General features: G+C 29.9%; 1 protein-coding gene across 8 annotated transcripts in view; it reads right to left on the reverse strand.

The window, feature by feature from the left end:
* Window positions 1-372: 372 nt before the first annotated feature.
* trio (trio Rho guanine nucleotide exchange factor) overlaps window positions 373-13,750 on the reverse strand; it is a 1,562,448-nt gene continuing 1,549,070 nt past the window's right edge. For 6 of the 8 annotated variants that reach the window (XM_075373360.1, XM_075373356.1, XM_075373361.1 and 3 more), the window contains 5 exons: window positions 12,960-13,173; window positions 6,754-6,892; window positions 4,946-5,163; window positions 3,178-3,373; window positions 373-580 (listed from right to left, as the gene is read on the reverse strand). In XM_075373360.1, coding sequence (XP_075229475.1) covers window positions 476-580; window positions 3,178-3,373; window positions 4,946-5,163; window positions 6,754-6,892; window positions 12,960-13,173 — 872 coding nt within the window. In that variant the 3' untranslated portion in view covers window positions 373-475. Of the gene's footprint in view, window positions 581-3,177; window positions 3,374-4,945; window positions 5,164-6,753; window positions 6,893-8,053; window positions 8,169-12,959; window positions 13,174-13,750 lie in introns of those variants that run through there. The other 2 variants (XM_075373364.1, XM_075373362.1) reach the window with 2 other exon arrangements.

A 13,750-nucleotide genomic window follows, 5' to 3' on the forward strand; every position in this document is an offset into this window, starting at 1 on the left:
ATATTCCTGTCAACATGTGTTGCAAAATGAAAGACAGAAAATGAACGCTTGAATAAATATATACACAACCTTAAAAAAAAATCTATGTATATATTTTTATTTATTTATAATTATCATAAAGAAATTGGTGAGAAAAAGTACTTAAAAATTATTGCAATTCATGAATATATCTCAATGTATGAATATAATTAGAGTCTGCTGTGATTAACTGTAAATTAACTGCAGTTTAAACAGTTACCACAGTTTCTGCAGGTTCTGCTGTTAAACTGCTACCTAACTGTAAATTTAATTTACAGTTAGATTGTACGGGCAGAAAATCTTTAATTTAAGATAAAAAGTATTTGATAAAAATATTGGTAAAATAAATAAAAATTAAATGAAAAAAACAATTTTATATACACAAAATATAGCTACATAAATACATATTTACAATTTTTTATAGTAGTTATTAATTAGTATACATTTATTGATTCATTTAATTATTTAAAGAGAGAAAAACATGCTGTGTTAATCCATGTCGTTGACGTCGTTGAATAAAATTTTTGAGAATAGCAGTTTGAATTTTAACATTTGACATATCCTGAAATAAAGATATCAAAAATTGAGATATATATATATATATATAATGAAGAGCAGTGTTTACTAATAATCTAGTCAGATTTATTAGATCATCTTCAGTTAAATACATATTTATGGTAAATAACTAACATCACACATCAAAGTTCCTTGTTTTAAAACATGTCTAAAGAAAAATATAACTATGATATTACATTAAATCAATATTAAATGTTTAATAATAACAATAAGATTTATTACCCTTAAATATCAGATTGATTTTCCATCATCAGTTGTATCAATCAGTCTGATGACAGAAATGTTTACTCTATTTTTTTATTAATTAATTTATTCATTTATTATTTAGCAATAATCTTGATAAATAGTAATCTTAATTTGTGATTGAGTAAATGATGACATTGTTCTGGTTCTAAAACAAACATCCATATTCACCTGATGACACAATACATCATGAAAGTTTTTGAAAAAATAAAGAAAAATTCCGATATAATAATATAGTAATATTATTATATATATAGTATTACATATTATATCATTTATATATATAATCCAATGCATGGTACATGATGTGGACCTAATTTGTATATGTCTGCAAGAAACATATAACCACAAAGATGTAAATTTCAACTTAACATATAATATTCATGAGATCAACCGCCATATATAAGAGTTGGTGGTGAAGTAGCCATGTTAGTGTCGATTAGAGCTAGAGCTACCACTGAAGCTGTTGAAATAAACACAAATCCGCAAGCGGTCATAATCAGAATGAAGCACTTGTAAAGATTACAAGAAGGAGGAAGACATAATGGAATTAATCGCTCAGTTTCCTCTACCCATACAAATAATGGGTGACTTCGATGCACACAACCCTGTATGCGGGTTGGATTGACTAGATCTCTGAGGAAGAGTGTTGGAAAAGTTAAGTTCTAACTTTCCTATATTGAACAACGGCTCAGTAAAGATCTAGATTTACGGCTCGTGTAAAGATTTAGCATTTATACTTATAATTCAGCATATCACAAGGCTTGTTGTTGAGCAGTACCTAGGTTATGATTGCCATCATTAAACTGACATTAGCCTTTCCAGGAGAAATCAGCAGAAGCATCCTCATTGATGATCTGCAGTTGTATTGCCAGTAACTGTTATTGTGAAGTATAAATTGCAACCAATGATAAATGCCCTCAATGAAGTTGCAAAGAAACAAAAAATTCAAATCTTCACTGGAGAACATTTTGCTACGTACCCTTCTGCAGGAAGAGAACTCCTCATCATAGTCCTATTTTGACCAATGATCATCCATTTGGAAGAAAGATAACATATACTTTTTTGGTCTATTATTATATAAAAAACCCTTACCTGAAATTATAGATATAGGATTTTAGTGTTAAATGCAAGAAAGCCCTAAACATTATTAAAAGTTTATCGACATCAATTGGGGCTCAGAAAAAGAAATATTACTGCTCCTATATAAAGCAAAGGGTCAATCAAAGTTTGATTAAGAATGTACATAACAATGGAATCAGATACGGCATAGGTGCTTTCCATACAAACCTGGTAACTAGTTTAATGGCTGAAGCCATTACATTAAGAAGGCAAAACTTACTGTGTGGGCCTTTCCTACCCACTTAAACTATAAAACATTTTAACAGGAATCCTTTGGCTGCATTATATGAACATTTCACTACCTATTTCAGACCAGCCAGAAAGCAGTATTGTGAGTTAGCAACAAAACATGGAATTGCTTTAAAGAATACATTAGTAATTTCTACTAGAGAAATACACCATGGCTTTTACCACTACAAGCACAAGATTAGATGTTTCTTATGGGAAAAAAGAGAAACTAACAGTCATCATTCAATAGGAATTTTCATCAGTCATCAATAGCAATGAAGGATATATCAAAATTTATACAGATTATTCTAAAACTGAATATGGTGTTGGAAGCTCTATTTACACAAATGGTGAAGCTCATACATGGAAACTGCCAGATGTGCCCACTGTTTACATGGCAGAGCTCATTGCTGTACAGCAAGTTCTTCAGCATGTGGTGAAGAGAGTTTTTGAACGAGGTCTGTTAAAAAAATAACCAATGTTTTTAGTTACGTGCCAACATAGATATTTAGTGACATGCAATTGGCAGCATTGTGTTCTACATAACCTCTGAAACTACATGTTCTTGGATTTTTGATATCTTGTTTAGTTTTCGTGTTATTGTTATATTAACACAATGTGTTTAAGTGTTAGCTTAATGATTTTTGTAATGTGGGTTTTTCGCGAGCAACAATACAATGTAAAATTTTGCATGAAACCAGGGAAAACTTTCACAGAAACCTTTAAAGGTTTGAAACAACTTCATCATTTTTTTGTACAACAATAATTTAACACATAAGCTTTAAAATGGGGATATGAAACAGAAATTTTATATTATACGTGTGAAAAATATTGAGATTTGAACTTGGGACCTTTTATATTTTCATCTGCAAATTATAGAAACTCAGTCAAAAAGGTGAGATGCTATTATTCCATCATAGCAAGGTAGAGTAGATATTAACAAATATTTACTCTATTTGTTCATTAATTAATTTATAATTCAAAACTTACTTGCTTAATCCAGGAAGAGTGCAATAATTCCAAAGGGGTTAATCGAGTTGGTATATCTAAAGTAAGCATACTACAAATTAATTCCTTAGCACTTTCAGGAATATGAGAAAAATATTCCTCAGGAAAACTAAAATCTTGATTTAGAACATGGGCAGTGGTTTCCTCAACAGATTCATCCAGAAACGGTGAAACTCCACTGAAACAAAAAGTAAATTAAATACTACTTCAGATATGATAATAATAATACCTTATAAAGTAATGTTAATATATAAATACAAATTTTCTCTTTCTGAATAAAAAAAACCTTTTCTCAATTAGATATTACATTAGCCAGAAACCTGTCCTTACAGAAAAATTAATCACTTCAAAAAACATTAGCATAAATGAAAATAAAACAACCCTTTTTATTGAAAATTCAGTTAATTTTAGCTGTATTGATTGTAAATAAGAACAAATTTTTTTCTATTCATTGTAGTTATTGAGGTAATCATGCTAAATGATCTTAAACTGTATTTATGACTGAGAAGTAAGGATTGTGTAATAATTGGTATAAAGGACTAATCTATCAATTATACCTGCATACTCAATTTAAAAGTAAATCTACGACAATTATACCGGACAAATACTGAACACTATTAAAACCTCATTATCCATTATTTGTTTAATGTATGCTCTCATAATCTAATTTTTAAGGAAGTATGTAATATCAAGTAAAAAATCTCAAAAAAAGATCAATTTCTTGCATTGTTTGTGCACTCAACATCAATTGCATCTAATAACAAGTGGCAAAGCAAGTTGGTTTAATCTGATCATTGGAAATTATAAGAATGGATTGGTTTTACAAATAACAAGAGAATCCTATATTTCTACAGTCAAAATTATTCCACTATTAAACCTTCCTTGAAATTTTGAAACACCTATAAATGTTATAAATACATATCTTACTCTAGTCTTCTGACAATAATTTTAAAGATCCATTTTTAATAGTTTGAATATAAAGTTTTAAATTGCAATTAAAAGTGTATTACATGAATGTTGGAAGTTATTGTGGTGTCAGACTGGTGATGATAGACTCGTAATGGTAAGCTGGAGCTTGGAACTGTAATTAGAAGTAAGAAAAGGAAATCTTTTTAAGTTAAGCTGCAGCAGAAGGTTCCTAAGATTATGAAATAGGATTTCACACAAACAGCAGGCATAAGTAATAAAAAATAGGTAATCAATCCTAACTCTGAATATAGGTTAACCAATCATCACAGTAATCTACTACTAACAAGCTGTATGTTTCTGTAAACAATTTTCCAAATTTTACATAAAATTTCACTTTTTAACATGTCGTTCATGTAAATTACTCATTGTAAAAATGGAAAAACGATCTAAACAATATTTAAATGGTTACAGTATATGAACTCCATAACATGCATTGAAACTCTTAAAGGAATATGCTGTTTAATTTCACCTTACAGTGGTACCAACCTCGAATGACAATAAAATTCATTGTAGTCATGCAACTCAAATTTTATATACTATAGTTTGATCTTATAAGATAAAAAAAATCAGTAAAGGTAGATGAAATTCCTTATTAATTACTGCAAAAAGTAACCTTTATATGAAAGTGTGTGATACTGTTTTCTTTAAGAAAATTCAAAGCATTCATCAACTGAGTAAAAAGTACTTGAAGAATTGCTATATAAACAGTTTCATTTTAACTGTTTTATTGTTTGTAACAAGTATGACCAGCGAAAAAATAAATAAATGACAAAATACTTACCTGAGAAGGATATAGAGAACAACACCTGCACTCCATATATCAGCTGCATTTGAAACTTGTGGAGGAAAATGTAATAACTCAGGGGCAGTAAATTCTAAATCTATTGTAACTGAATATGAACAATGTTTATCTTTATTACAAACAGCAGAACCAAAATCAACAATCTTCAGAAGCGGATTAGTTTCATTCTCTGAAATTTCCACCATCAGATTCTCAGGCTAAAACAAACAATTTTTTTTTGTTTTAAATTGAAATTTAAAACATTTATATATTAAATGAATTTAATATACAAAATAAATTAATAATAAGTACTTCACTTTTACTTTGGCAACATTAAAGACATAGCTATGACTAAATGAAAATAGCAAATGACATTTGTTAAACAAAAAGGTATTTACTCAACAGCATAAATTACACAAACAGGATTATTTTTATTAACATGTGACCAATAATAATATTATTCTTATTAACTGTTAACTATAATTAGATTAATCAGAAATTTTCAGATTTAAGTGAACAGAACAAAAAAAATGTTTATTTCCATAAATCCCAATATCAGGATCTCTTGAGAAATGGCTATTTCATAAATAAATAACAAAAATAATTTACTTCTTAGAAATAAAGTTTGAACTTACCACTTAAAGAAACAACCATCAAATTCTTTGTTGGAATTGTCCACAGTGCTCTTTGGATATTTTAAATAAATCTTTTTAAATGTGTTAAATTTCCAGCCTTTTAGTGTTGGTTTGAGTTAAGAAACAAAAAAAGGTTGCTTGGGTCCAGATGAGGAGCACAGGGGCTGTGGACAGTCAATTTATATTAAAAAAAAAAATTGTGGATTAGCAACACTGAATATGAGGGGACCCATGACTTGAAGGAAAAAGGTTTGGGCTTCTACCTGCAAATATATTTTTTATAGTCTTTTAAAACTTGAAGGAAATAATACCAATTTATAGTTTATCCTTCAGGCAAATAAACTTTTGCCTGAATGAATGACACTTTTACTGTCAAAAAAAAAAAAAAACAAAAAAAAACAGTCAACTTACCTTGACATTGAATTTAAGCTTGATGTGCTTTTTGATCTTGGCAATCTTACCCTAGTTAATGAGAAAACTGATCTTTCGTTTTGATTTAATAGTTGTAAATCCATGTTTTAACATCTGTTATGATGTAATTAAAGATTTTTTATTATTGTGTAAATAAGTTAACAGTTCTTAATGTTATCATATCATATCATTATTATAACATAATGTTACACTTCACATAAATTTTTAAACTGTGTAAATCAATCCTAACTCTGAGTATAGGTTAAACAATCATCAATATAATCTAGCACTAACAAGTTGTATGTATCCGAAAACAATTTTCCAAATTTTCAATAAAATTTCACTTTAACATTTCATTCATGTAAATTACTCATTGTAAAAATGGAAAAATGATCTAAACAATATTTAAATGGTTACAGTATATGTGAACTCCACAACACACAATAAAACACAGGAATATGCTGTTTAATTTCTCCTTACAGTGGTACCAACCTCACATAACAATAAAATTCATTATAGTCATGCAACTCAAAAAGTTTGGTTATTTTTTGAATAGACTTCATTTATTTTAAACAACTGTCCTTAGGTATCACAGAAGCTTAGAGATATAATACAGCAGTGGAATAAACTATGAATGAAGAATTTAACTTCAGGTCAATAAATTAATAATTTTGTATAGTTTGGTCTTATAAGATAAAAACAAATCAATAAATGTAAAAAAAATCATTATTAATTATTGCAAAAAGTAAATAAAGTAAATACCTTTATATCACAGTGTGTAATACTGTTTTCTTTAAGAAAATTCAAAGCATTCATCAATTGAGTAAAAAGTACTTGAAGAATTGCCATATCAACAGTTTCATTTAAACAGATAAAAGAACATATATCATATCCATGGACCCTGTAAAATATTTTTTTTAATAATTAATTTAAACAGTTGTTTAAACCAACAATGATAAACAAAAGAAATATACTTATAGGAAATTTTGAATAAGAACAACTGTCAGAGCCAATGAGAAAATTTGCATTTATTAATAACTAGCAGACCCGGCAATGCTTCACTATTGCTATATTTGAGTATATATATATATATAGATTAAATGAACAAAATTGAAAGTTTGATAAAACAATAAAAACTGAACATTACGGATCTTCACAAAATTTAATCTTCACTTTTTCCCCTTCTCCCTTTCTCGTTTTTCCCCTGTTCCATTTCCCTTTATCTCCTTTTCAATTTCCCCTCCACTTTCCCCATCCCATTTCCCTTATTTCCCTTTTTCTATTATCCATGTTTCCAATTTCCCCTTTTCCCATTTTCCCACGCGTAAATTGGTCAAGTAGTTTTTTTTCTAAAGCGAACATTAAAAAACATTACTTTTATATATATATAGAAGAAGAAAGACGGTATATATTTGTTTCGTAATTACCTCAACACGAGCGACACCTAGCAAGTCCATTTTTCGCAAAAATATTTCTTTTCACGTAATTAATATATATTCTGAATATGAGCCAATCCGAACAATAAATGCAATTTTTCCAAATATCTCAACCCCAGTGCCATCTATAGGTCCATTTTTTTCAGAGGTATTGCTTTCCATGTAAGTAACACATATTCTGAATATGAGCCAAATCGGACAATAAATACAATTTTCCGCAATATCTCGACTGTAGCGCCACCTAGCAGGTCCAGACTAATTCAGAAACCTTTGTGGGCATGCGCACAACTCACCAAAGTTTCATCGCAATCAGATGAATGGTTTAGGAAGGCATAAGAGACATGTAGACAGACAAACATTCATTTTTATATATATATATATATAGATGAAGTAGATCTGTCTATATATGTGTATTTTATGTCTGTACGTGATGATGTTCATTTAAAAATTCAAGTACTGTTACACTTATCTGAATGATTCTTTCATAAATGTTTTTTACTAAACTTTGAAGTTAGTTTTAGACATTCGTTAATTTAGATAATCTCATTATATTAGGGAAAATTAGGGTTTAATATACTATATCACATACAGATTTGAATATTAGATTGTGGATCCTGGATGTTCTTTGGTGGTTGGGTTTCAATTAACCACACATCTCAGGAATGGTCAACCTGAGACTGCACTTCATTTACAATCACGCATTTCATCCTCTGAAGTATTACCTTACGGTGGTTCTGGAGGCTAAACAGAAAAATAGAGAGACAGAGAGACTACGTCACATTTTACAGTATCATTTATTGTGAAGCAATTTTGAGTCACTGACTAAAATCACATTCTGTGAAAGATACAACATGGTACTCATGTAAGAAATTTAGAAAAATGATTGAATTTTATTAATCATAATTGGGTAAACTAGAAACATTTTATATATTAATTAAAAATGTTATTATACCATAATTTTTACAGGTAAAAATCTGAAATAAAATCAAGTTAAAATATAGTTTTTTGTGAGTGATGTAATTTTTTTCATAATGAATTTTATTTACATACTGACAGAACATACTACCTACGTTCTACGTCCACAGTGGTAAAAGCTGTACATCAGTACACCACTTCAAGCTGGTAAACGAGACCCTGTGTATTTCCTTGGACACGTGTTCATTCTTTTGACCTGACTTCAATATTCAGATCACTACATCAACAGGACATTTTGATCTCCTGCAGATCATGTATAATGTGAACGCTTTTGGAAATAGATTTACACCAACTTTAGTGCTGGCAATGTGATAGCAGGTGTAATAAAGACACTTCTGTTATCCACATGCCCCCAAGATGGCAAACATGTAGGAAGGTACCCATGAGTGTGAGTGCATGGGAACCCTGAAAGCTTCAGTGAGGCAGTGGTGCATCTGCTCTCTGCTAGGACATATGCAAGATCCACTGCAGTACCAGGTCAGACCTCCAAGGTTAGTAGCCTTGGAGTGGGGTGTACTCTAGCCTTGCTACAGAGGGAATAATTCATCATGCAAGTTGAAAAATTTGTCACTGCTCAGGCTTCACATAAACACCCTCATTTAAAACAGCCGTGTTGCTGGAAGTGAAACAGAAGCGTTTCATGTCAGTACAGATTTGTAATGAGGTAAGGAGCAGAAATTTACTCCTAAATTTACACTCTGCAGACAGAGTGTAAATTTAGGAGTCTGCAGAGTGTGTATTTAGATCTGGGTGAAATGTTCTTGCCAACAAGAACATTTTGAACATTCTTGCCAACAGTCACCTATTTTGAAGCAAAAAAAAATTGTAAACAGACCAATAAAAACAGATGCTCAGGTAGCAGTCACTGTTTCTCTTGAAAGTATTGATCTAGATCAATTGAGGGGAGCTGGGATTTTCAGATAGATTTTGGTTAGGTATAATTAAAATCATTTAAATATTACAAGAAGGTCAAAAAATTTACAATAATGACAATGGTTGCTATACTTGGATATGTGTGAAGATTTGGGTTATGTTATTTATTGTCAATGATAATACTCCTGGGTATGTAGAGGAGGAAATGACATGTGTCATTTCCCTCTATGAAAAAAAAAAATACTACCACCTAAAAAAAATACTTCCTAAATAAAAAATACTTTGGGGATTGGGGTGATGGGATCGTCTGTAAATGATATTGTTGCAGTACCTTTTAGTTATTTGGTGTATGTAAATGACTTCAAGGTTATCCCGAAACCATACTCAGACCACATGGCAATTGAATTAAAATATTGCATGGAAAAATTAGATATAGAGTTTGAATAATTGCCATTACTGCTTAAGGATAGTGAGTTATAATGGCATTTTGTATAAAGATAAGTTATGACACAAATCATGACACAGTTGTGATAAGATATCACAATGAATGTAGAGCTACATTTAAAAGAAAAACTGTGAAATATTAAATTAGGACTAAATCTAGGATGGTATAGATGTTACAAAATAAAAATTTGGCAGTTAAAAAAGTGCTGTTTAAAGTTTGCTATAGGGCTGTTGTCTGTTATGCCATGTAGTTTTGGGGTTTTAAGTGATATGATAATCTAGAGAAGTTGCAATACTTTTTAAACCAGAAGTTAAAGAGCTGAAAATGAAAGAGCGTAGGTTACCAAACTTTATTGCATTAGAAATACAGAGAACTAGTTTAAAGAATGGTCAGTGATACCTTTAAAATTTGATGTCCATGTAAATTTAGCATTTCATAGTGTACCATGTTGGAGAGGTACTCCGTCTTACTTCTCCAGGAGATTGTTGGGAAGAATGAGAGGTAAATACAGAGGAAGTCTGATTTTGAAAGCAGGGGCTTCATTGTATCATACTTATTATAGTCTGCTGAATTTGAATCTGGGGTAAATAGTTATCTTATGCAGGTAAATAAAATCTTCTAATTAGATGGATTATGAAAGCAAAGTGTGGGCTAATCAATCAATCTTAATTGTAAGCCGTGGATCAGAGTTGTAAATGTGCGCTGTCCTTATGTAATACAGAAGAGCAAGAGATATTTTTCATTTTGTTACTCAATGCCCTGTCCTTCCTGAGTGGATAAGTTTAGGATCAATAAAGCTGACACATGATTTATTTATAGACTTTTTTAACAGAAAGGACTGCAATAAGCTGGCAGCCTTGCATCTCTGCAATGCTGCCAGTTTATAGGATGCCGTTATAGGTTGGAACTATTTCAGAAGTTCAATTAGTAACTGCTTAGGATTACACCTGAAAATGATTATTAAGTTATAGTGGAGTAGCAACACAAGTATTTTACCATTTAGTTTCAATATAGATGTTTCTCATTACTTTCTGCCTGAGCCTGATTGCTTTAAGTTAAAGTGGATGAACTTGAATTTATCAAAGATATTGTCTTTGAATGATTAAAAAATAGATATAATTGGTAAATTGTAAATGAAAAGTAAAAGTAAATATAATTTCTTAATGTTTTTATGAACTCAGTTCCTAACTAAATTATTTTGTAGTAATGAATTATGTTAAATATGAATACTGAAGTAAATTTACCTTTACAACTCATAATGCTACTTTTTGAAATTTATTCTGATTTTGCTAATTTATCTAATTCTGTTCATTTTTATTTTTTCAACTGCATTGTGTTATTCATAATTTTTTTATAAAAGAAAATTGTTTCTTCCTATAAAGATAATTATAGGATGATAGTAATAGCAGTAATAATGTTATTTTAAATTATTATTTAGTAATATTTTACATATGTTTATTTTTCTACTAAGTTTATTAAGTTGATTTCTTGTTTCATTGATAGTATTATTTTATCCTTAATACTTCAACTTTCCAGCTAACAATTTTTTAAAAATTTGGCTGCAGAATGTGTGGTAATTATTTCTTTTATATTGTTAATTATTTCTTTTATATAACGTATTTTAAAAAGAAATACTGATAATAAAGCATTATTATTATTGATCCATATCAACTCTTTAATCATCTCATGCCATGATAGAGAGAATCATCGATAACAAAATGAAATCTCAATGAAATTTCTCACTCAAAAGGAAGCTTTCAGACTGCAAGTTACAGCCACCGGAAAATATTTTGAAATCTACTCCTCCAATGCAAATTTTAAGATAGCTGAGATACAACCACCAGTAAATATTTTGGAGACATCTGAAAAGGCCAAAATCAGTCCTTTGACTAATCATAAGGTGAAGAAAGATGTGGCAAGGATGCAATAGAAGTCTGCATCTAAGGTGATGCAGGTTGAAGTTCAGATGGAGAGAACCTCTTCTCAGGGGGGTTAGAAGGACCGTAGGATGATGTTTGCATATTGAGACTCCTGACATGTAGCTATGAAGTCTCCAAAAGCACAAAGGACTCTAAGAGTGATGGCGAATATTTCAGTGAGTAGTATGTCCAATCTAAACTTGGATGCAATATTCCACCTGAACCGATATCATCCGATGCTGACTGCAAAACATCCTCGCAACCACCATCAGTGGTATCAGAGATGGATGAAGATTCCAACTCTGATACTTTACAGAAGAGAAATCCTCTCTTCTGAGGTGGAGGCTGTCAACAGAATAGAGAAAAGAAACGTAAAATGTGGCCTAAGGGAAAACCTAGGTGATAGATGTATGTGATACATTCAATGTCAATGTTTATGTTTTTTTGTGTGTTTTATATTTTCTTAACTTCTGACAAATTTATTTTAAGGATATGTCTTTTTAATAATTGTCCATTGTACCCATTTTGATAATGTTTGACAAAATTTCAGAAATGGTTATGTTTTTAAGTTCTTTGTATTGTAAGTCCCATTGTTCTTTTGAGGTTTTAATTTTCTATGACAAGTTTGTTTTTTCAGAATAATAGGTTCAACCAGATTGGTCTTTTGACTTTGTCACTACTATAGATCAGAGTGAGAAAGGTATTTTTAGCTTGGAACAAGGGCTAATGACCATATTAGTCAATGCTCACAATCCAAAAAAATTATATTAAAAAAATTAATTATTTATTATTTAGTAGTAGAAAACACTAAGAGAATTGTGTTGGCAGGACTGTTTTAATATCTGTTCTGTTTTTAAAACAGCTAAATGAATACACAGTTTGGACTACATTAATTTTTAATTGGGCATTTAAAATATGATTCTCAAGTTCTTCAAGTAATGAACATTTTTAATTACTAGTTTCTATATTCATTAAGTTATAGCATGATGAAAGTATAGAAAATGTTGTAAGACTTGCTGTATTTGTCTGACGAGGAAAAATTTTCCATTTTTGTTGTAATTTCAATCAGTAGTTCTACTTTTTGTAACTAGGTCTATAAAGGATAGATAATATTTTTTTTATATTTATCACATTTATTACTGAATTTATCATATTTCTGAAATTTCATATTTTAAATTTCTCATATCGCATTTATCATATAATTCGCTCAAAAACTGTAAATTTTTGAGTGCAAATTTGAGCGTTTAATGAGGGCTCTCAGAAGATAAACATGTAAAAAAACATGAAACAATAAATTACATCATTACACGTAATACTTACAATTCAAGTACAATAGTATCAATACCAGGTAAAGGTGCATTTTCAAAGAGAGCAAGAGATCGGATTATATTCTGATGAGAAATACTAAGCAATACTAGATATTCATTCCTAGTAGCACATTGTGTTTGTCGTTGGCGTTCTATTTGTTTCAGTGCTACTTTTTGACCTGTACCACTATCTCGAGCCTCTTCAATGCAACTGTTACGACCTCTGCCTAAAAAATTAAATAAGCTAACTATAAAAAAATAATAAAAGAATATAGTTTTTACTAGATTATAACTTAAAGTATCCCACTTAGTTCAGGAATTACATTTAAGGAAAGTTGTCACTTTTTTAAGTGCATAAACAAAAAACAGCTTGATAAGCAAATGAAATTTGTTTATCAATTGAATATCAATGAAATAAAAATAAAATCCAAATCTCATTAGTGCACTCTAACAAGTTACATGTTTGAGTATTATGAGATTATATAATTTAAATATTATGAAAAAATTGCATTCTTAGATAAAAAATTCCAAGAATCAAATAGGATTACTGGCAACGACGACAAGAGAGAAACACAACTTATATAATAAAATGAAGGTATTGGGGTGCTTGGCTTCGAGTTACAATAATAAATTAAATAATTATGGGATAAACAAACTAGAGGTAAATGTTCTGAGTATGAATAATGAAGATTCAAAGATGTAAAGTGTCACCAATGGAGATATAAAGCAAAATCAAGCAGCAGCACTAGGCTGGATATTGTTATAAGTAATATTCTCCAATTCTTGATATACTTTGGTTTTTAA

Source organism: Lycorma delicatula, chromosome 8 (genome assembly GCF_047948215.1).
Source record: "Lycorma delicatula isolate Av1 chromosome 8, ASM4794821v1, whole genome shotgun sequence".
Classification (NCBI taxonomy): domain Eukaryota; kingdom Metazoa; phylum Arthropoda; class Insecta; order Hemiptera; family Fulgoridae; genus Lycorma; species Lycorma delicatula.